Below are 25903 nucleotides of genomic sequence, written 5' to 3' on the forward strand. Positions count from 1 at the left end.
TTTTAATATCATATTTTGACTTAAGAAATATAGCAACACTGCCATTGCAATATATGTACTCATAGGTTTCGATTAAATCAGAAAATGGTTTTCATTTCGTACGCCGAATCCAGGCTTAATTCTATGTTTTCCGGATAAATGACGTTACGCCATCACTTCCAGTATATCAAACGTGCATCATTACCTTAAAAGATGAAATATTCTAGTGATGATAGGCATAGGATATCTTGAAATGTTGTCAGTTAACTAATTATCACGTGCAAAGTAAAATAATTAAAGTTTAGTGCTCAACTTTGCAACTGGACATTTTGTCAATTTTTACCAGAACAGCTCATATAGGCATACAGCGTTGATCATAGCAATAGTTTTTTTTTAATTAAACGACATCTATTTTTCTTGATTCACTGCGTTATATGGTATAATTATTCACGGTTAGTAACTGGATACCGATCTGCATTTGTACGCTTTTCTTTTGACAAGCTTAATACATTTTACTCTATAAAAAACAAAGGAGTTTTGCGTTAACTAGGTGCAAAAAAATTGCAATATTATTATATTAATACGATATTTTCAAGTTAAAAATCAAAAATGTATAAATTGAGAATCAAAGCTTTAGTGGTTATGGGCCCTCGTTAATCAGCATACTAATCCTTTTTTACCTACACGTACATATATCTAAAATACATATCGTTAACCTTTAGCCTGTTGGCGGCAATTGATTCTGCTTTTGCGACCAGTGCAGACCAAGATCAGCTTGCACATTCGCGCAGTCTGATCATGGTCTGCACTGTTCGCTACTCAGTCAAAAATCTATATGTGACAAATTTGTATAAAGTTCATTGTTTATAAGTCTAAAACCTTGAATACATATTGCTGGTTTCTGACAGACTACGGATCATCAAAAAAAGAAAAAATGGCAAAAAAATGGCACAAACATAAATGACATTCCAAAAATAAAGTAATTTTCATCGTAGTTATCTAATTATTGCTACATGAAAGTTCTGTAAAAACCTAGTATAGGGACATTTCTTCAGTTTTATATATCACGTATATTTCACGAACATTTGAACTTCTTCAGATTCTGTCATTCTAAAATCTCGTAATATGTATGACAGTTGAAGAAATTACAAACCTGACGTATGTCACGAAGTTTAACCGACGCGTGCAATCCTTTACTTTTTGTCCTGAAAAAAAGGAGTGTCTGTAAATGCTGGAAAGTTAGTAAAATGAATAAACGGGGTTTTCCGTTTGCCGACAGACGATATGTGTATAAGAAGCATTTTGAATTTTTTAGATGATAACAATAATATCATTATTATGTTCTATTTATGAAAATTACTCAATGATTCGAATATTACGATATGTTCATAATAATGGGACACCTAGTTTTTGGATTGATATATATTTTGCGAGATGCGTATACATTACTTACACGTTTAGCCTAATTTGAGCATTACATTTGATTAAAAAGTTTTTGCCATGAAAAACTACACTGAAATGCCTTTTTGAAGTTCTGTGAAAACTTCATTTGAATATTTAATGTGCAATTATTGATAACAAGATGAATTCGACTTCTTATAATTTAAATGTTAAACTTTCCTTCTTTTGCAAATACTGTACCGGAACAGTCAATTTTCATTTGACAGGTACATGTACACACCTGTTACTTTTCAGAATGTTTCCAAAATCAAAGCATGTGGATTATGATTATACAACACTGTTTAAAATAATTAATCAGTATAATGAACTTAATTAAAAAAATGTTTTATTGTAAATCTTGGCAATGTTAGCCTTTTTTTCAGGGTGTGTTACTAAACAGCCTAGAAGAGAGCTCTTTTGTTAACACCCAAAATGCAGTGTTAAAAGCACGAGTATCGGAGGCACAGAACTTCAAAGTTTTCAATAAGCATCAATAAATACAAGAATAGCTATTATGACTATCGAAAGTTGCTGATCTGCTCAAAAGTCATTATTTTTAACTAATCTTGTGATTTAACTTTGACAGCGGGTCTATCCTCACGAATACACAAAAACGTTTATTCATAATAAAAATTTTCGAATGTAAAACTGACTCAACTGTATTTCAGCTGAAGAAACATACTGTCACATAAACTATGTGTGTTAATTATCATCATTAAATCTCAAGTAAAGAATTAGTTTCAACGATGTAAACAATCCCATAAGCAAAACTGTGCCAAATGACACATTTTCAAACAAAGAAAGAATTCCAGCTGTTTTCATTCAAACACAACAGTTGATTGCAATTTCATCCCTCTTGTTTCCTAGCATGAGTATTCTTTATTATTCGCAACACTGAAATTGTAAGTTTAAGCAGTCACACGGATATGAATCCGTTGTCTATTGGATTATGTTATAATGCGTTCAGCACATATTAAGACCTACATTAACTACTAAAATATAAACATAATCTACCGAACAGTGTAGGTATACAAGAAAAAGACCTCAACACAACTATAATTGTGTTATGGTCCGAAACTCCATATTGCAATGCACTGTAACATTTACAGTTATTCTGCTTAAATGTCGTACAAACGTACTGTAACATAGGCGGGAAGATTATTTTTTTTCAAAAATTGGTTTTCATATTACCCTCGCTTTGCCGGAGGAGAATATCGTATCGCAGTGTTTTTGAAATGTGCTCTCTGTTTTATTCGTCGAATTAAAGAAGAAAGGAATGGAACACACTTAAGCCTTCATCTTTTGTTACAGGAAAATATGAAGATAATACAAATGAATTATATAATAAACTAATAATAGTAATATTCTTATAACGAATATTCGATCTGAGTATAAAAAGAGACAATATGTAACTTTCCCCGTTGAATTGACTGAATATTTTTTCTACATTAATTTTGCATATCGTTTTCATTATATTATACTTTTTCATACTTAATGGGATGATATAATGTCCCGCTAATATAAACCAGTTGTAGGCCACTGACATTAAACGTGTCTCCTCCCAAATTTTGAACAATCTACAAGCTTGAACAATCGATATACATGCAAATTTACTAAACATTCATAGCCAGCAGAAAAATTAGCAGAATAGGCATAATTTGGAAGACATACTATTACAATGATACACAAATAAAGAAATTACAGAATATGATACACTGAAAAAAGTATAAAAAATACAAATTCAAAGTCCCGCAACCACATCAAACCATTGATCAAATATTATAATACATGTAACATGTGTAAGCAACAATAAAAACTGAACCAAAATAAATAATAAATTTCTATATGTAATTAGACAACCTTCAAAACTTAGAAACAATGAAAAAGCGACCGAGCGTTGTTTCTGTATGTTCATACTCATACTGATTTCTAGACTTTTTATCCTCTGCTATTTTATATATTGCAACATATATAAGATAGTTTAGTTTATTTTTGAGAGACAGTGTACTGGGACACACCATGTACGGCTACTGGGCGGAATTGCAACGTTACGTCACACATCAAAATTAATATTGCAATTTCTATGGGCGGTCAGCGCCTTTTCAGCTACAAAGTACCTTTGCGTTATAATGCGCGTAAAACGACGATGCTTCTTTATATTAGAAATTAACTCCATTTACCTGGATGTGTTACTTCCTTCTAACTCATAGTTCAACATGCTCATTGATAGTCAGTTTGAGGTGATTAGGCGCGTAACATCATGCAATCACATTGCACTTTTGTTTTAATTTTCTTTCTTACTTGAGTCTGGAAATTCAAAAATGTCAAAGAAATTTCGAATTGCAGTACGAACACTGATAAAACTCGTCATACATGTATGTCAGATGTAGTTTTTACATATACAATCAATCATGAATAGTACATGAACAAATAAATATGATATAACTATGATATATGTAGCCTGCGAAGTTTTACTTTGCGACAGTTCAGCGTAGGTAACTCTGTTATAATTTCATATACTTGGCATGTTACGAAACTGTATGGTTTTGTGAATAAATGTTAAAACATAAAGGATCCGATTCTTTTTAAAACAAACTAACGGCTTTTCTTTAACACAATATTAAGGGACCTATCTAAACCATACTTGTAATATAAAAGAACAAGTATAAAACATTATTCAAAAATAGTTATTAGGCCAAAAATTATACCACCATGTAACAAACCAGAGATGCTTTTGAGAAAAGCGCATGTCTCCAACAACTAATCATCTGAATAGTAGTGTATGAGACAACCAAGCACTAAGACCTCAACTGCCTTATCTGACTTTGAGTGCTTTGATTATCAAAAACAAGTTTCATGGGCCATAATTCCGAAGTGCTTTGGCCGATTTGGCTAGTCTGGCCGAGGACTTATTGGCAAACACATTTTGTTCAAGTTTGGTGAAGATCGGATGAGAAATGTTCGACTTAGAGTGCGGACAAGCTTTGTAACAGACAGACAGACAGACATACACACACACACACACACATACATACACACACACGCGCACGCGCACACACAGGAGTAAATCAATATGTCTCCCACACAACTGTTTGGTGGGAGACATAAATATAAACACATCATAGGATCTAGAGGTGTAAATACAGTTGTTAGAGCAGCTGTTTCTATCTTTTTTTTAAACTGTTATAATTTCTAATTGATTTACTTTTCATCATTATGACATTGTATTCTTTTGAACTTTAATCTTCTCATGTCAACCTTTCGTCTTCTTCTGTTTCCTAAATTTTCTCCAGTTTTTTTTAGTCTTATTTGTTTCTTTCCTCATTTAACGCCTTTTCTAACATTTCCCTTTTTCTTCTTTCTTCATCTTTCTCTTGCTTAAAGCGTTCTTTTTCTCTTTTTGCTGCATCTCTTTCTCGTTCAAATCGTTCTTTTGCTTTGTTTTCCTCTTTCCCCACAGTTTTAAGTGCTTCTAACTCATCTTTCATTGAAGTTAGTTCCTTTTCATGCAGGTTATTTAACTCTTCTTGCTTCTTCTGCATGTTTTTTCGCAACATCTTAAACCTTTTTTCGTACTTTTCAGATACTTGCCTTTCAATTTCAGCCAAATCCTTCATTGCATTCATCATATCATCTAGGTGCATTTTATATTGTTTCTGTTCGTTTTCAAGTAACTTCTTGAACCGTTCTTCATTTTCGTTTTCGCGAATAAGATTCTGTTCCTTTAATTTGTTAATTTCAATTTCAAATTGTTTTTTCTGTTGTTCATTTTCTGTGGTCATCAATTGGATCTGCTTTTCACTGATTTTCATTTGATCTTTCCATTTATCCATTAAGATATTCATTTTCTCCGCTTCCTGCTTCGAGTTTTCTTGCCGTTCCAATGCCAGTTTAGCCAACTGAGTTTGATGACTCTCTCTTTCATCTTTTAGAATGTTTTCGTACAGCGTTTGTCGCTTCTTTTGCGCCTGCTGATTTTCTGCTTGCATTTTTTCCAGTTCATCTGGTAAATATGAAAACAATATGTTTACATGGAAATTATTTATAGTAAATAAAAGAGCATATTAGGTTATTTTTCAAACAATTTATCATCTTATCTGACGAATCAGGCAAGATTTTGTGACATATCGATAGACCGATAGAAAACATAAAAAACGCCGAAAATATACGAATTCAAATTAGGTGTCATATTAAACAATTATTCTAAGTCTTGTTGAATATTTTCAGTAGTTTAAGAGCAGTAGTATGCACACGAAGTACTTGTTGGAGATTTCAAAGGGATTAAAGAATACTCTGGCCACGTAATTCAACCGACCGGAAAAGAAACATATACACAACTTGTTGTTTTTGATTTGTTGGATATAGCGTCACGCTGACACATGGACATAGTGACATTTTGGCATTTGATGGTGAAAGAATATCCCAGGTGCTCCTCCGTGAAATCTTTTAGACGCAGACAGACGCCATGGTAGAACCAACGACCTTCCGTAAGCGAGCTGGATGGCTTCACAATATGAAAGAATTCTACATCCGAGCGAGGTTTCAGTGAAACTTACCACGGAAGTGAATTGCAAAGAATTTTTTTCTAACGTTATTATAAATGAATCTCAATCAAAACCGCGAAACATCATTGCAATGCAAGACCTAATACTGTACCTCCCTGCAAATATTGGTTTAAGTCTAACAAATAGTATTAGAGATGTAATCCAAAATGCTCCAATAAAAGGCAGGACAATATTTACATATTTCGGCCCTAAATGGTTCATTAGTCCTTCACAACCAATCAACCTAACAAACAAATACGTATAAATTGCGCTTCTTAACTAAATATTGCTACTCATCAATGGAATGAACTTTTATTCAGATCTTACTTACATTCACTCGGAAAATAGTGACGATAGACCACCTGCTTAGCTTAGATAGACCACCTGCTTATAGGAAGATCATAGACCTACGAACCGCGATTTCGATTTCCGGACGAGGCGTATGTTCTCCGGGACAAATTGTTTAAAGACATTGGGTCTGAAATCCTTCGTCCTCCTCCTCTGATTTATGAATCTAGGAACGCTGTTAACTGCCGGTCGTTAAATTTTGTACATTACTAAAATACTGTTAAAAAACGGCGTTAAACCCAAAACTAACGAAACAAGCAAACAAAATACCGACGGTATATTAAACAAACCAAATCAGTACATCCCCACAAATATGTGGATAGATGATTAGATGAAGGTAGTTGCTGCCATGACTTTAGTTGATAAATAGACAATATACTCCTTTAATACTCCACTTTCAAAATCTATAAAGCCCGGATATCAACAAAAATATACTCTTTTTGACAGGTGTATGTATTTAGATGCAACAAAACAAAAGTCAGTTGCCCTCTGTACCAGTACTAATAAAAATAACGGCACATTTTCTTTCAGCGGATGCCCTGAGAAATCACTCTAGATATTATGTTGTGACATTTACACATAATGTAAGATTTCCATGAATTTTGTCCGAAAGAATAATTTGTAAATATGTGACAATGTATCCGTACAAATAAAACGTTATATTTCCGTTATAGTAGTCAAAGGAGTATTTTCTCACGTTTTCTGTCCACATCTGTGAGTTTTTGATCTTCAAACAGGATATGCTTTTCGTTTGCAGTTTCCTCCGCTAGGAAGAAGTGTAACACACTTTGAGCCTGAAAATATTCTCTCATATATAAAGAATTTACTTTATTATAACCTGAAATATTTTCACATGGTGATATGTATAAAGTTGTTGGAAATTAGCTAGCTTTAATGTATTATCACATGCAATCTTTTACAATGCTATTTCAAGAACGCTTTACAAGAATCTAGGATCCACTTACCTCACGCAGACTACTTATCTGCATGACTTTAGCGGAATATCTTTCAATTAACTCTCGAAATTATTTGAAGGAACTCCAAGTAGTTATTGTAGGTAACTCAAATGCATGAGACAATATTCTTTGATCAATTCGTGCCAATCAAGCGGGGCAATATACGCCCGAAGGATTACATCATAGGATGGGAGCATAATTTAAAGAACTTTACTGTTGTAGCCCAAAGGAGTCGAACAACAAAAGGAAAACTACAAAAAACAAATCTAAGTCCACCAAAAAATATTCAAAGTCCACACAAAAAATCCCAACCGGGTACAGTTATGTAAAATTATACCTAAAAATTAGAGGTAACATCCATGTTGTACCACAGAAAAGTGGTTTCGGTTTTTTCCCTATGGCCAATAATAAAAAAGTTTCAAAATAAGCTATTTATAGTAACATAAAAAGGGAAGTAATTAAAAAAATATTGTTAGTGAACAAAAAAGAGATCTGCCAAATAAAAACAAGAGCACTGCAATGCAGAGCAATATACATAAAGCAAAGTCATATATGACCTTTGACCCTTAAGTGTGACCTTGACCTTGAAGCAAGTCAATCGGAACATGCACTCTGCACATCGCCTCAGTGTGGTGAACATTTCTGACAAGTTTCTTTGAAATCCTTCCAGCAGTTCAAGAGTTACAGAGCGGACGCGAAACAAACTAATATGATTTTTGACCCCTAAGTGTGACCTTGACCTTGAAGCGAGTCGTCCGGAACATGCACTCTGCACGTTGTCTTGGTGTGATGAACATTTGTGTCAAGTTTCTTTGAAATCCTTCAAGGGGTTCAAGAGTTACAGAGCGGACACGAAACAAACTGATATGACCTTTGACTTCTAAGTGTGACCTTGACCTTAAAGCGAGACATCCAAAACATGCGCTCTGCACGTCCTCTCGGTGTGGTGAACATTTGTGTCAAGTTTTCTTGAAATCCTTCAAGGGGTTCAAGAGTTACAGAGCGGACACGTACTTGCTAACGGACGGACACCAGCGTCATAACATAATACGTCCCTTCGGGTGTATAATAAGAATTAATATCCAATACGCACTTCCCTGAAATCGTAACCGTATCGCAGAGTACGTATGCATGTCTATACGATTGATATATACACGAAACTTCATAGAGAAAGTAAACAAATTCCCGAAAACGATGTCAAAGCAAACAAAGTAAAAAAGTGGGCCACCGCCTTAGAAAGGTAAGTGACAAATATGACAAAAAGAATTTAATCAGGTTAATGTTGTGTAGGTGTATCACTTGCACACGTAATGGCAACAAAGGCTACAGTATGTAAACCGCATACGGTATTTGATTCATTTTTCTATTTACATATACATGCAAATATGGTTGAATTTATAACCCGTGTACATAGAATTTTGTACTGCCAAAGCATTCAGGAATTGTATAAATTATGGTTACCTAAAGGAGGTTTCACATTTTTACTAAACAAACGATTTTTTATATATATAAACCTACATTGCTTTGAGTTTATGAAACACTGAATTACAAGAAAAATCATAAATGTAGACATTTAATGAACTCAATGATTCTTGTTTGACTTGAAAATACAGAACATAATATAAACGCATTTCAAAAGAAATAAGCAGTCCGCTAAACGAATTCCATTCCGAGTTACTCCTAGGTTTGCTGTCTTACGGTTGTACATTTACCGCGGGAATCCATGACAGAAAATTTAAGACTCAATGAATCCTCGAGTGGGCTTACATTGCAGTTTCTGCAATTCCTTATTAGGCGCTAGTACTAATTAGATGTCGAGGAAGCAATTATAGAGCACTGTTCTATTATGATAACTTTTCCTAGGGGAGGTAAATGAAATATGCAATACTTATTCGGCTTAAGCAGAATACATAATAATTTCTTTTAAATCCGATAATAAGCCTGATATTATTGAGAATTGCAAATAACTATTTATCAAATTGCTTTGACATACTGAACCATAATATTCCTTCCAGATCGTTTACTAGTCGTAAGATTCAGCTTTCTCAACTCAACATTCATTCTATGGCACCAAAGAATTTTCTGGCGTAACATGGTTAGAGAAAAATGTCAATAAACTGACAAGTGTTACGTCTAGTTTTGAATTTGTGAAAAAGTGGCTCAAGTTGTCTTTTACTATGATTTCCTTAAAACACCTTTCCTCCTCGTATTCCTTTCGTACTTTTTGCATGTAAAAGACAAAAGTACTCCTGTGTAAAGAATACGGTCAATGAAAGTGTTAGAAAATTCCTTTTATCAACGGAGAACATTCAAACGCGGCAAATGGAACAAACTAGATGCTACTAGTAACAATTTGTAATTTTTTACCTACCTCATACAGTTCAATGTCTTTTGTTTTGTGATTGTACTCTGATTTCATGGCCTCAAGATCCATTTTGTATTTTGTGTAACCACCAGGCACATGGTATTTGCCGCTTTTCTGTTTTTTCCCTACCAAATTTTCGAATATTTGCTTTAGCAGGAAAGAACAATGTGATCGTACTAACTCTGTATTTTCCTTTGAAACACTGTTCCACAATTCATCCATTTGTTTCTGTAGGAAATAGTATCAACAATTATTAAAACTTAGAAAATAGAATGAACGTATTTATAGATATCCTAACTAATGTCAAAATGAAAGCAAAAGTAAGATTTATGTTTTACTCTTCATGGTTTTACCGCTTGTACGATGAAAGACTGATTCCCTGGTGTGGTGAAGAAAAATAAAAATATTGAAAAATATAAGATGCACATATTTCTTTTACATATTAATCATAGTTTTGAATGTAATGGATAATGTTCATAAGATACTTACAATAGCCTCTTTTTCAAAGGATTCAGAATCAAACATTGCATTCAACCTGTACTCCGACAGGGATAAATTTTGTATGTTTTGATAGAGTTGATGAAATTTCTCCGTATGCAAAACTGGAAGTTGGATACTTTTCAGATGACGTGTAAATGTTTCTACCGCAACGTCTGCCATTCTTTTGTTTTCTAACTTAGAAACAACAGTTATTGCATCATCTACATCTGGAACTTCCCCATTACGTATTGCGTGCACATATGACTCTACCAATGATGCGAACACTGCAAACAGATTGTGAGCTTATCATGTTACATTTCCACAAGTATAATGTATCTGTTTGATTGGTATTGAAAACACTCTGACAGATATAAATTTCAGTTACAGTGTCTATAGGTGTTTAACTTAATTCCTTTTTCAGGTACGTATGATCACGATGACATGGTCTTAAATCTAAATTACATTGCTTAATAAATACAAAAGATCTACAAATATGAAAATACATTGTTGTCTAAATGGTAGTGAGGTATTTAGAATCTCGCATCTTTTTTATCATTTTCTGATCAATGTCAAAATCTGTCCTAACAGGTTTGAATAATATTTAAAATGTATTCGAAGCGGCGATATCCTTATTGTTGGACATTAAGATGCGCCAATATACTTATCACATACTTATTCCGTTCACAGTCTTGCTGGTTAATAAAGCTTTTCCTTTGCATTCGTACACATACTGAACGAACAGCTCTGACTCCTCCAGAAACGATTTTGATAATTCCTTGACACTTGTTTTATCTAGACGTTGTATTACATCTCTACTGCCAGGCCTATCAAACGTAAAGCATTTACGTCTTGGAAAATATTTTCTGATGCATTCTCTTGGTCTATTATATTTGTCCTCTGTTGAGGCTTTCCCAGGTTTCTCTTCGAGGCACTGTTCGAGATACTGATCTGCACTTATCTGCACACCATCTTTTTCTAATAACAACGTGAAGTCTCGCAGACAAAGAACAAATGTTGGTAGAATTAGAGCAAGCTCTTCTCCATCACGTTGATCTAACTTCGATCTGCTCTTGAAAGATATGTTTTTTGACATTTCAGTTATGAATCTGTTCAGATTATAGGAAAAAAATTTTTTTTATTATTATTTAAGAACATAATTTCTCGCAAACCAGACTGGGATTTCTGGTGATTTCGACGGTGCTGGAGAAATTCATCTTACACCCCGGGGTGTAAGATGACTCTCGTGCTGTAAACAACGTATAACGCACTACATTCGTATAGTAGAGGTTATAATTATCTTTTATGTAAAACTGGAAAAAAATGAAATACCTAGATATCTTCTCTTTGTTCCTTAATATTCAGAGACAAATGTCCAGTTGATACAAAAATTGATGAATGGATGTAAGATATAAAAAGAAAGCAATATTATGCATAATAGAACTGTGTTTTTTTACGTATTTTGTTTAAATTATGGATTTTACTCTTTCTGCAAATCAGTTCTGCGATTATTAAACGATACACAGAATATGTTGAAAGGATACGTCAATTTTTCTACCGCATCTTGATTGAAGGCTGACATCATATTGTAGACCAGAATGTTGCAGAGCAATGAAGCTAGTGTGAATATCTTATTATCATGTCCAACGTCACCCTGTCAAAAAGTACGAGTTCTGATGTTTCATTATACAGCTAATAGACATTTGTAAATTAAGACGAAGTCGAGTGTGAACACCTAGCACGATCGATTTTTTGAAGGGAAACATCTCAACATGATAATTTAACTATATCATGTGTGGTAGGATAAACATGCGTATAACAGGGATAAGGCGTGGCTTATTATACTACCACTTTGTGGTTGGGAATGTGAATTTTGCTATGTCTGTCCGTCTGATAGAATTTGAAATATACATATCGCCAAAAGTAATTAACACTGAATGTTATTCAAGATTGGGAGTTGCGCATCCGTATTTTTAGCACATCTGAAAAACATTGTTAACACACTAAAAGTCATGATTTATATTCGATCTTTATAAAATCTGGTAAGAAAGTTTGCCTTCATGAAATCTACATCTTGTTTGAAACATGATTACCTGGGATCAAAGACTTGATCATGAGGTTGTATCAAAGAAAACAATTATTAACACTTTAGAGGCAATAATTTCTACTGGATCTTATGAAACCGGGTCAGAAAATATGCCTTTATCAAATGCATGTTAACTTTGAAACTGGGTCAAAAACTAAATTCATTTAAAGAATAATAGAGAAGCTTTGTTAACACTCAAGAGATTAAAATGTTTATCTGATCTGTATAAAACATAATTTGCCTTAATCAAGTCACGAAACGTTATAAGCTTGGTTATCTTGCATTTGAAAGGTAATTCAGTAAGTTGAATCAAATGAAAACATTCTTAACACTCCCGGTGCCATATTTTCTTCATGGAATCTAGTCAGAACATTTCTTTTTATGCATTGTAGAACAGATATGATTAATCAGATTTTGGTCAATAACTGGATTTTTCCAAACTTCCAAAATAGTTTGAAAATAGATGAATATTTAGGATACACGCCGTTTGTTTGCCTATTGTTTCAGGTAGTTGAAATATCCCAATACCTATCAAATGCTAATATAAATCTAGAAAGTATATTGGTATCAAAAGAAATAGCATGCTTTAAAATAAAATTAATTGGAGGCAAAGTTTCATAAAAAGTAGTAATATATTATATACTTGTAATATGGATCTAACTTTTAGTAATGGGTCTTTTTGTTCCTTAAATGGAACCAAAAAAAATGCCATAAAGGTTTGCTCAGATGTAGTTTACCACCTTTTAGGTCTATTTTCTACCTGATCTACAAAAATTTGGTCTGAAAGTTTGTTTTTATTTTACAAAATCTGTGTTAAAATTCTCGGTTATCTTCTTTTACTAACTAGATCACTAGGTTAAATCAATGAAAAACCTTTTTAGCGCAACAGAGGCATTTTTGCATTACTATTATCTAACAAATGATGACTGGAAACTAGTTAAAGGGTTTGTAGGGTGACTGTTATATAAAGCGACAGAATATAGAGTTAAATAAGAGACAGAACAATTATTCACATAACTTGCTACATGGTATACAGCTCGAGATAATAGATATATCAAAATATATCATACATTCAAGATGGTAATTAGAAATACAATTACATACCTTTGAAACGTCACCAAGTCCTTCCGTATCCAGAAGCAAAAGGACATGCCCTTTATGCTTTGGATGGGGTCTGCACCAAACCCAAATACCCTTCGTTTCAGACTGTATAGTATTTCCAAGTTGAAACCCTGTATATTTTTAACATACAGGCTGAATGATACATTAACAGCAGATAAACAAAACAAATAACTATTGTGCAAACATTTAGCAAGTCTGTACCGTAGAGTTGTAAAACATTAAACCCAACATACGTTAATAAACCTAAAAACACTACACTGTACAGAGCTTTTCGAATGATATCTAATAATTAACATGAATGAAAACATATACGGCAAATTTTTTTCCGCCTCAGAAGGAAACGTCCAAATCTCCACATAAATAGAGTAACCATAAAGGAAACTCAAACTCAATGTCACTGACATGTTAAAAATCTCATCCCTGTAACAAGGTAATTTCACCATTATCATCATAATCTTCCATCTAACATTCCCTTTCTTCCAACCCGTGAGCAGTTCAATGCCGCTGTTTGCAACTTTGACATAATTCACCATATCCTTTCTCTTCACCCCAATTTTTTATCTTTTAAATCACTAGTATTTCTTTTGCTTTTATTCGACCCTATGATCTTGTAAACACTTTAAAAGAACAGGGTACCATACTTATTGACTGGTTCTCTAAAAATCACATAAAATCTAATTCTGAAAAATTACAAGTTATTTCCTTTTGTAAAAAAGCACACAGTCATCTTGAATCTTCATTTTAGTTTTAACGATGTAAAGAGAAGTCTGGAGAAATTAGCCGAAAAAAAAACACCAACAGCACTGAGCTGAAATGATAGAGAAGTAATAATTGTTTGTTATACATGTTGTATTTGAAAATATTTTGTAAAACAGTTAATTCATATACCGCATAGACGTATAAAATTAGAATGTACATACCTCAACGATGTATACTTATAAGTTTATTAAATACATTTACCCGTATTAGACCCGGCAAGGCGATTCATTAGGTACGATTTACCCGTTCGATACAATCCAGCTATTGAAACGACAACCAACGGAGAATCTATCTTTTTGATTTGGGTCAAAGCCTCTTCGTTTACTTCAAACATTCCTTCTATGTTGGCTGCTATCAAATGCATCGGCTTATCGAATATTTGCAAACTGAAGGTAAATCAGTTGGGGCAATTCCAATATAAACTTTAAAAACGAAAATGTACATCTATGATATTGACGGATTCACTTGTACAAATTTCCCTGTCTCTACAAAACACTCTTTTTTGTTATAAAGGAAGAACAACATCTCCATCAATGTTTAAATATTAAACACAGCTGTAGAAGACTGCAATAGTTATTTGAAAGTATAAAAGCTGTATGGTGAAATTTTGACTGCAGTATGTTTTTCTGATAATTTCAATAATGAACAGTAAACTATATTGTATACAGAAGTGTAAGAACAGGAATGTGGGGATGGATGGCTCCGCCTTTTGAGCGTATATAAATTTTCCTCTTGTTGATAAGGCCATACTGATAATTGTATCCTCAACACTCACTAGAATTCAGAATTTGGATTTTGAAATATTCAATATCAACTATGTTACAACTTCATACAAGGGTCTCCCACCCTAAAAAAACTTCCTATTCAAAAATATTTCTCCAAGGATAAATTGACATTAAATGACATAAACCTAGAATAACCGGCAATCATAATTTCAGTATTGAAATGCTCTGAAAATTCAGGATTTGGTATGCACAAATTCAAAATATTTCCGGGGCATAACTTTAAATTCTGTATAACAAACAAATCAGTTCAGGTACAAACTTTTCTTCGGGTAAAAATCATTACATACTTGAGATGCTTCAGTTTATGACAGAAAATGCCTTTCTCTAAAAGCTAAGAATTTATCGTTTAAAATACCAACATTTTGCAGGATGGGATTCCCCCTCCAATTGTCCCCCACCTTGGTCCCCAAATTTTACAAAAAAAGCTCCTACACACTGGTATTCACACATATTTTGATAGTGTGTATACACCAGATTGAGGGGGCGGGGCATCCAGTGCAACAGTCCCACTGTCTCTTAGTTCTGATACAAGATACTTTGTTTCTTCCCCCTTTCTCTATCCATCGGATTGCGTGTACTTTGCAATAGGTCTAGATAGTTATAGCGTTTGTTTGACATAAAAGTAATTATTGATAACATATTGATAACATATATATAGATGCACTTCACCAGATATTTTTGCTTGAATTTAAATCAGACAAGCCACACAGGTGTGTTATGGTAGCTATTAGCATAATTACCGATAAGGTCCAAAGGCCCGGTTTGCTCATGATTTTCACAGGTATAATCTATTATATTAATATTTCAAAAAGGGGTGAGATTATATATCTCCAAATATACATAAAATGCACCAGAGCTGATTTACAAATTTTTTTTTCCGCGGGAACATGCCCCCAACCACCCTAGTTTGTCCCTCAGCATCCATCCATGTTTGGCTGGCTATGTGCCTTCTGACTCATTTATCTGTTAGGCAATAATATAATTTATATATATGTATATATATAGTTTGAACCGTTGCTAAATAGAAATATTTTACGGTGCCATAATTTGGATCAATCAGCTGCTCAACAAACAAAGAGACTTGAATTTAGCTATTTCATGTATATCAATGCAGAATGTATATCTTTATTGTGCTTATAATTTTTTGAATCAGAAAAGTACAATAAAAATATTTTGAAAAATTTTGTTTTAACTCCGATAAAAAATAGTCTGACCCTAAAGTTCTGAAAAAATAATATATTATGACTTTTGTAGAATGTAAAAGAAATTTCTTGACTCCGAGTAAAATCCCAGCCTCCCCATCCCACACCCCCGAAGTTCAAATGGTCGTACCCTCAGAACTGCTCACTGCTCGCTGCTCACGTAGAAGACTGAACGATATCAGTCATCATGTTAAGGAGGTAGGTTACCTTAATATTTGTATGTGCGCATGTCCAACCGGAAGCTAACGTGACGATTTACGACGGCGTTTACGACAAACTAAATGTGTGTGTATATCCATTTTTCTGAAAACAATTCATGAACCTGTCTTCGATCTGATGCTTTATGGTTTAATAATACAGAAATAATGAATAAATTGCCGCAGAAACGCTTCAAAACAATGCTGCCTTAAAATGACGTCATTGACGTCATGACGATACGTGTCAGTTACCGCTCAAAATCAATAGCTTTTATTTTGAAAGTACGTACTTCTGTGCATTTTCTTGATTTGAACTATTTTCGAACAGCCATTATTTGCTGAAATATTTTTATGAGTCTTTTGCTGTGAATTATACTCAATAATTTGCTTCTTTTATTTAGTTATACTGAAATGTTATGTGGAATGTAAGAAAATGGATGATGGTAACCAATGTTATATGGAATATAGTTGGGTGAAAGGTTACTTGTTACGGCCATTTTCAAATAAAAAACTTGAAGTTTGATTTGAAATACCTATTTTTCAGTTTCCTTGATAATTTATTACTTATATACTAAAACTGAGCTCTAAAATTGTTCAAATTTCAGCAGAAAATTGTTCTTGAATTGAATTGATGTTACCATGGAAACGAAGCCCGTGACCTATATATCTAAATGTAAAATTCAAAAGCGTTGACACTGGTCTATTTAAGGAACACAGCTTCGGCTTTTTATTTTCATTTCAACAATACCTATGAGAATAATAGCAGCATGCTGAACGATTTTTCGATGAAAAATGCCACACCAAAGGTACTGCTGTAAGTGTTTTAAGCTGTGAAATTTGTTTTAGTAAATGCAAATAACACGAAAATATAACTTACGTTAGAAATAATATGTTTTAAATCTACATTAACAAGAAAGATAATTTTATTCAATATTTTTTATAAGAAATTACGACAAAGAGCAAGATATAAGCTATTTTAAATATCTCTGTTGCCATGGTTACTTTAAACTTTAAGAAAAATAGGGTACCATTAAAAGTGCTTGGTATTTTGCTAATAATATTACCCAAATATTCCATGTTGGTCATTAACAGAATTGCACTGAAGCCGTCGAAAACCTCGTTTTTTATACATAGTTGTTTAAAAATGAGAGAAAATGCGTGAAAACCATGGAAACACGAGCCCCGGACATATACATTTTAAGCCTATGTTAGAAAGGTAATACGCATACAAGTAAAATTATCAATTATGCAGACTTCTACGGATATAAGTGAAACTAAAATACACTGAAAAGTGTGAAATATCCGTGTTTTCCTTCTTCTTTCTATATAAAATACCTTTGGATGGTCATGTTCTTCAAACCTAGATAAAAATTGAACTTGAAGGGACAGAGATAAACGAAGTTGAGATTGTAGCAGTTAAAACATCATATTATACGAAATACAAAAAATTGCTGCGGTTCAACTAATTTGAATTTACCCTTGTAACAAGGTAACCTACCTCCTTAACAAGATGCCGTTAGTAAACATAATGTTAGTAATTCTCGAGTTGTTTCATTTGAAAAATGTCCCAGCTATCTTTAATATCGATTATCATATTTGGTATTTAATTTTACTTACCCTCTGTATCTTTTAGAGACTGAAGCTGAAGCTGCTGATTCAGATTCCACATCTGAAGATCTAAAAGCGGAAACAATACTGGAAATTTTTAACTAAGTGCACTTCCCGCGAGGAAAACCGTAGGCTGATTTCCCCGAATAGTGAATGTTTTATCTGTTTAATCCTTTTTGTTTTGTTGCTCATTCAAAAAAAAAAGAACATTTTTGGCATGGCTAAGAGCAAAAGAGCAAAAACGGTCTTGCAACATTTTTAAATAAAATAATTATTTCTACCCCGGTATTTGATCAGAAGGATCAAACGACTTAAGACGACTTGAAACAAGTGTTGTTGATCCAGTCTTGTTATATTTCCTGGTCCTTTGGGATCATAGAGTCCATTAAATATGTACGTAATAGAGTTCCGCTTTAGCCGGTGCTAGAGGGGCGTGGGAGGTGTTGCACTTTCTATTTCCTCTTATGAACATACTCTATCAAACCGAGCCTGCTATTCTTCTACTTAGTTGCATTCTAAGTATGCCTCCTAAGGATCGTTTTTACAGTTTTTCCACTATACCATCATAACTATAGCAACATAACACTTATACAACCAATTCGTTAAATTTAAGATGCAAGTTTGTGTTAATGCTAAATCAAATAGTAAAAAGATCCTTTGGAAGATTAGAACGTAGCCTTGCAAAATGTAGCGATTTTGGTTTTGATTTGAATGTATCGGAATATGATGTTACACGCCATAAGCCCCATAGCACATGCTTCAGCGGAAGTCAACATTAAATAATTAACATAAAATGGACTTCATTACTGTGACATGAAATACACAAATAATTGCAAGATTATCTAGAATAAAACATTTCATAAAATTTTGCACGTTTTCAGTAATCAGGTCATCTTTGTAATAATGTGTGAAATTTACACATGTATGGAATAACATATTTGCATCAAGTTAGCGAGAAGAAGTAATCCATTAACGTTGAAACAACATCGACGGCTTAGGAAAAGCACAGAAATATCGATCGAAGGCATAGATAATAATCACAAATATATGTTCTTAAACTGAATCATGCAAGAAAACCCGTGGTTTCTATTGCATTTGATTTCGTTCAGTAGTCTGACATGTTGCACTTAAAGACCTGCTTAAAGTCAAAAATATTCATAATGCTACTTACTTGAAAGGAATTTTGAACAATTTTTTCAATAATCCTACACCTTTAGGTTTAGCACTAACCATCCCTGATCTGAAAAGGCAAACTGTCAACAATAATGTATAGAGGGCAATAAGGTATCTTTATCCTTTCAATGAAAGCTCCAGGCGTTGTCGTTCAGTGTTAAAATTTGACGATCTTCAAATTTAAGTATCTAATATGAAACATATATATTACGGAAACAAAAGATTAAGCTTAAGAACAAAGCCTTTACTTCTATACAATAGATAAACATGACTGGATCTATATTTCGAAAACACGTTCTAAAACAGTCATATTATTGGAAACCAAGAGACATATTAACTTAAGATGTCAATGAGTACTTGTCTAATAAAGTTGCGTAGTTGATACAGTGTACAAATCACAAGCCAATCCACTTATTAAAGGCTCAGTAAGGGAACAATGTTGTATAAGTTAGCACAAAGAAAAAAAAAGAAGAAGTGACTTTGTTCAATGAAATGCTGCCTTAAAGTGTAGAATATACATAAAAACTATTAGCGCATCTGAGGTTTACTGGTTAGCCAGACGTGAACGTAGAGAGATTATGGAAAACAAAGGCTTAAATAATGGATAAATGGCGTCAAAGCAAACCCATTAAGATGCATAGGGAATTCATATAAATACAGTGTATGAAAGGTAAGTACATTATTATCCTATTTAGAACTAAAATTGCTTCACGGAACCGGTGAAGGGTCACTTAAATTTTTAAAGACATCCAGACAGCTCATAATCTTGAGCTGTGTCCAAGGAGCAAAGGCTTATCAAATAAAGTCAATCAACGTACGAGACACTAAAAATTGGAATGACAACATGAAGGCAGACATATGGCAAATTCACGGTTCTTGTATTGTTATTGACAACATATCAAACACCTTTGGTTTTTCAATAATGTAGACATTATAAAATATATACACATATCTTTTTTCATATATGTCCCACCGCGGATGTAAAGATGAATACTAAATTTATTTATAGTAAGCAAAACCAAACAATTTTTACGGCCTCAATTCCATATCGACATGCAATAACTTTAAGGTGATACATGTATATTGTATCGCTTTTGTAAAAATACTAATTTAATAAGCATTCACATTTTCTCATTGTGAAATAACTGCTCTTGAAAAACAACAGTTGTTTGCAATTTATTTCGAAATAGAATTAAGAAGTTAACACGCAGTTATTATAGTACGTTCGTATTTGTATTATTTTTTGTTTTAAGGAAGCCATCCAGCTGGCTTACGGAAGGTCGGTGGTTCTACCCAGATGCCCGCTCGTAATGAAATAATGCACGGAGGGGCACCTGGGGTCTTCCTCCACTATCAAAGCTGGAAAGTCGCCATATGACCTATCATGTGTCGATGCGACGTTAAATCCAACAAAAAAATTAATTTTACGACATCCGCAGTAACTTCACATGTCTTGTGTAAAAATCGCCCGAATTAATCTATATAATCTTAGAATACTCAATTGATTGGTTAACGCATTAACATACTCTGATTTGGTGTCGTTACACGTAGGAATTGTGTCAGTAGAGCTATCTTCGTTTTCTTTTATGTCTTTTATGTCATCCTCCTGAAATATCACAGACAATTATTGTCCGATCATGTATGCCAATGAAAATTTAAAACAAATAAAGTCAATGTAAACTACACAACTAACGTAATTATGAAAATTTAATGTTGTTAAGCGTTTAAACTCTTAAATCTTTTTATATCGAGGAACGGAAAGGAAAGAAATGGCGATATGGATTGTAAACAATTTGACAAAGATTAGCAGCCAAATTAAATCAATAAAGAACTACAAGAAAATCCAATTGTTTGATCTTGAATACCTCTTGGTTATCAGGTGGATGATCGACTTCGAAGTCCGATGAAATCGACACTGAACTCGAACGCTGAATAAGAAATACCTTAAATAATGATTATTACATCGAACAAAATCAATATTTGAGAAAATTATGAGGCTACTCCTACGCATAAAATGCTTCGACTATATGATGAGTTGCTATCTAATAAGTTAATTATTTTTACAAATAGAGTTTTATCAGACACGTGCTAAATTAGGATTCTAAATGTATAGCGAAACGGATTTGTTTCACCTTCATGATATTATAAGAATCTTACACTCCCGGAGGGTGCGGTTGGAAATTTCTGGCGCAAGGGCACTATTTACGCGGTGACGAGACTCTGTCTAGTTACCGCAAAACAGTTACCTGGGAGCCAGATATTTTCAGCCTAAACTAAAGTTATATTTGTTTTCGTACATGCCGTTTTCTCCGATTGATAGTAGAAATAAAGAAAAAATGCTTTCTCTTTTTAGCATTTTTAACATTATTTTCTTTTATTATATACCTAAATAAATTCTGTAAAAAATCAGCTTGTATTTTACAATTAAATATGAACACACAGACAAAAATTCCGTATTGTACCTTTTGAATTCCGTATTGTGCCTTCCGTATTGTATGCTGCCGGACTATTTTCATTAATATGCATAACACGACACATTTCTATAAATAGCGCACATAAAACTTCACTAAGTTCCAATTAATATCGATAAACATTGAAGATTTCGTTCAAGATCAAAACAAGAATCAAAATGGTAAAGGTATATAATAAAAGGGTCATTATAACAGTAGCTGGATCTGGGACTTTGTATTCGGCTCTCGTGGATTTTGCAAGGTCGGATCACACTCGGCGCTTGCGCGCCTCGTGAGATCCGATCTAGCAAAATCCACTCGAGCCGAATACTGCATCCCAGATCCAGCTACTGTTATAATAACCCTATTATAGTAGCGTATGACTGTACGCATTCACTCATAAATTACAGCACCTGAGACATCTTACATCCTGGGGTGTAAGACGAGTTTTTTTTCAGCACCGGCAAAACATGGGCAAATCCTGTCCGGCATGCAAGAGGGTAATATATTAATGTGTTTTCAAATCTGATTCTAAATCGTGCGACTTTTTAAATGTTATTGAATTTAATACAATTCACTAAACGGCAAAAATGTTCAATACATGGTTGATTTTCACTGGGGATATTTTTGAAATTTGATTTTCCTTTCCCAGTTGCTAAACCAAGTTAGAGTTATCTAAGGTTGTACATAAATGAATTTGGAAGTTACATGGTGTTTTAAACTTTGCATTTTGGTTAAGATTGTTGAAAAATTCAAATATTTATCAAATACAAATGTAAAACTAGAGATTATGTTGTAATAAGGAGAAATAGTCCGCTTTTTCAATACTTCCATATTAAATGGGGGAGGGGGTGGGGTTATTACAAAATTTCCTAAAATGAAATAAAACATACATTTCTAATAGGGATCTAAATCTATGCTATAGGTCTTTCTGTTCCTAAACCATTAACAGAAAGTAAGAAAACTGAAAACTGACATAAAATGTTGCTTAAATGTGTTTTACCACCTTTAAATTACCTGTTGGTCTTTTGTTCTACCCTGAATTTCTCCGTCCATTCTTCTTCATATGTAAACATACAGAAAATAAAGGAAGAAAGTATTATCAAATATGAACTCTGAAAATACAAAAAAAAGACGATTGTATATATCAGCATCGACGTTAAAATAAGTTTTGAATTTAACGTAACATGACGATGATGCTGTTGATTCGTAACTATCAATGCAATGTCTTAGCTCACATTTTAATCACTTGTATGTAATTGTAAATAAATGTTTCAACGGGTTTTATTAAACAGTGCTGTTCTAAATGAAAAATCTAACATTCTGATATAAACTGCTTTAACATTATACATCAATTAGATTTTGCATGAAGTGTTTAATAGATAAATTTCCTTGGTTGAAACAAGTTTCAAACATTTTTACTAGTTATTGTGTGAAATCGTTTTGTGAAATAAAACCATACTGCAATTCTTTTGTTTTGCAGGATCAAAGTACAATTTTAAAAAATAGCTATCTAGAATACGCTAAATTTCCTGCAATTTTATATCATAAAATACTGACAAAATACTTTTTTAGCCAACGGTTTCACAAAACCTAACATTAAGTTTATGTGTTAATTTGATAAATTACAACTAATCAGTCTGACTAGTCTCCTGTAATAACTCTATGAAAGGATATCTAAAATTATTGCGAAAATCAAATACAAAGTGAAACGTTACACTGCTCTATAATATTAACAATTTTAATTATCTACGGTTCATAGCAATAAACAATCATAATTGTGCACTCTCACATGAATAACCTAATATTCTGTTCCAGACGCTTCACAAATGTAATGAACGGTGCACTTAACTGTCATTAGGTATTGCAAAATGCATTATTGGTTTGCAAAAGAACAAATATTTGGCAACACAAATAAATATTATAATACTTTACAATATAGTTTTGCTAAAGTTACATCGACTTTAAGAAAAAAGTCACAATGCCCGCCAAGTTACTACAGTTTGCTCTGGGCGCACAGTTATAAGTTATATTCGCACATTTTCAAAAATTGTTGAAATGTCCAAAATCCAAACTTTAAAGGGGCACATCTCCAGATCAGGTTTTTTTTAGTTATTATAGGAATAGTTTATACCTCGGTATTAGCAATGCAGTCAAAAGCTACACAAGTATATCTTAGTGCCATCAGATGAATTGAGCGCTATGATTCGGCAGAGCATTTTTAAGATAGTTTAGTTGTGACGATTTTTAAGATATTGTGAAATTGCATATACATGTGATTGATAACTGCACATTATTTGTACTAAACAAAACGGTGTATTAGTACATAAACATTTCAAAGCGACTAACCCACACATCGTGGTGTCAGATTTTAAAAAATCAAACGTTTGCTATATTCACCTATATGCTGCATATTCGATGTTCTAACAGTGTATTTTTCATCAAATTCTGTTGAAAATCGTTGTTTTCCTAATAAATTTAAGATAAAAAACATTCTTCTACAATTTCTGATAAGGGTTTCCCGGTTTATAAAAAAACATAAAAACAAACTAAACAATAACACAAAATGAAGTCAGTACACTTAGTACGTTTACGATGCAGTCAGTGATTTCTCGTTGGCCTAGAGCGGTTACGGTATTCGTATTATACTTTTTCGTCGTGAGTTCGATTCCTAAACCCGTTAAATTTTGTCTTTAATTTTTTTCTTCAATACAATTCAATGAAGACAAAACGAGTTAGTAAATCTAGTTTTAACATGTTCACTAAAAAATTATATGTCACAATTGACACGTAGTTATGTCTAAATACACTCTACCTTTAATATGATCTAATGTTTTTTTAAGCTTTCCTGTGATATTTTTAAACCTGTGCGAGTTAGTTTTATAAGTTTTATATTACACGTCACTTTAAGAAAAGCATTGCCCGGCCATAATTCTAGGATTGATTGATTTATAGATACTAACAATGTAAGAAAATAAGAAACAAAACAATAAATTAGAAGCCAGAGAAAAACAAACTTACACAAACTATGTAATGCAAACTGAAAAAAAATGGGGATCGAACTCCCGACGAAAAGGTATAATACGAATACCGTAACCACTCGGCCAACGAAGAATTACTGGCTAAATCATAAACTTAGTGTATTGACTTGATTTTATGTTATTGTTTTGTTTTCACTTCTAAACGACATAATATTGTGCGCTACCTAAAGTTCGATTTTGAGGTGAGTGATGTTTGTGTACTTTTAATAATGGAACGGTCCGTTATTTAGGTAGTGTTATTCGGTACGATAGCGGTTACTACCTAAATAAGGAAAAGTAAATCATGCTGACTTCCCTAATCGGTAGACGAGTATATAAATTGAACCATCAAACTACATGCGAACTTTTGGTTTGCTGCCCACGTGATGATAGCGTCGCGTCTCTTCCTATATTTACCAATGTTTACAAAATGAAGCGTTGTAACGGTTCATGAGGAAAACTGCAAAAAATCGAATGTTCCCGTAATTCTAGAAAATATAAACTGGTCAATCATTATGTTTCTTGTAAATATATGAAACAGTGGCGGCATTTTGCCTTTCGGTGATAAATTATTTTAAAAATTACAAATCGCAATGTGTGGGTTAGTCGCTTTAGATTATAAACCTCAAAATAATACTGCATAACTCAGACATATTTCTCCATACAAATCTAATAACCTATAAACATTTACTTTTCAGAAGATAATTATGAAAAAACATAAAGTCCATTTTTCATGAAACTAATTTAAACTTACCAACAAGGATTCCACCCACTTGTCCAAATCACATCGAGTTTATACAATTTAACCTCAACAAAGAAATACAAATGTATGCACAGTATTATATTTCAGTCACAAATAATACAGATTTTCATGATAAGCTATCTAACTGTCAATCTAGTTAAATTCAAATGTGCAATTTAGCAATTTTGAAAACAATGCATATGGTAAAATGATCAGCCTGAAAACGTATATTTAAGTAAAGCGTGAAATATTTATTTTGTTATTTTGAATGTCTTGCTTGCCTGTATTTTTTTCATGTTTGAGTTTAACGTTGCACCGACATTATTATAGGTCATATGGCGACTTTCCAGTTTTGATGGTGGAGGAAGACCCTAGGTGCCCCTCCATCACGAGCCGGCACCTTGGTAGAACCACCGACCTTCCGTATGCCAGCTAGATGGCTTCCTCACATGAAGAATTCAACGCCCCGAATGAGGCTCGAACCCACATCGATGAGGGGCAAGTGATTTGAAGTCAGCGACCTTAACCACTCTGCCACCGAGGCCCCTCAGATTGTCATCAGCGGCGCAATTAGTTTACTACATTTTACTATTGTAACTCAGATGTTGCTTGAAAATTTAAAAGCAATTAAAAGACGTTTACAAGAACAT

General features: G+C 33.3%; 1 protein-coding gene across 3 annotated transcripts; it reads right to left on the bottom strand.

Annotated features, from left to right (window-relative positions):
- Positions 1-1747: 1747 nt before the first annotated feature.
- Positions 1748-25375, bottom strand: LOC123543301 (guanylate-binding protein 1-like). 3 transcript variants are annotated; one of them, XM_053530782.1, is made up of 14 exons: positions 25266-25375; positions 22509-22606; positions 20907-20969; positions 20568-20647; positions 19040-19108; positions 17878-17937; positions 14278-14462; positions 13300-13427; positions 11654-11763; positions 10785-11218; positions 10122-10396; positions 9639-9860; positions 7009-7105; positions 1748-5422 (listed from the first exon to the last, which is right to left on the bottom strand). In XM_053530782.1, exons 2-14 carry the CDS (start codon positions 22545-22547, stop codon positions 4725-4727), a joined length of 2460 nt encoding a protein of 819 aa, XP_053386757.1. In that variant the 5' UTR covers positions 22548-22606; positions 25266-25375; the 3' UTR covers positions 1748-4724. The 3 variants fall into 3 exon arrangements, with proteins under 3 accessions (XP_053386757.1, XP_053386758.1, XP_053386759.1); XM_053530783.1 differs by having other exon boundaries at positions 22509-22551; positions 25266-25313; XM_053530784.1 differs by lacking the exon at positions 25266-25375 and having other exon boundaries at positions 22498-22606.
- Positions 25376-25903: the final 528 nt, after the last annotated feature.

Source organism: Mercenaria mercenaria, chromosome 18 (genome assembly GCF_021730395.1).
Source record: "Mercenaria mercenaria strain notata chromosome 18, MADL_Memer_1, whole genome shotgun sequence".
In the NCBI taxonomy this organism is placed as follows: domain Eukaryota; kingdom Metazoa; phylum Mollusca; class Bivalvia; order Venerida; family Veneridae; genus Mercenaria; species Mercenaria mercenaria.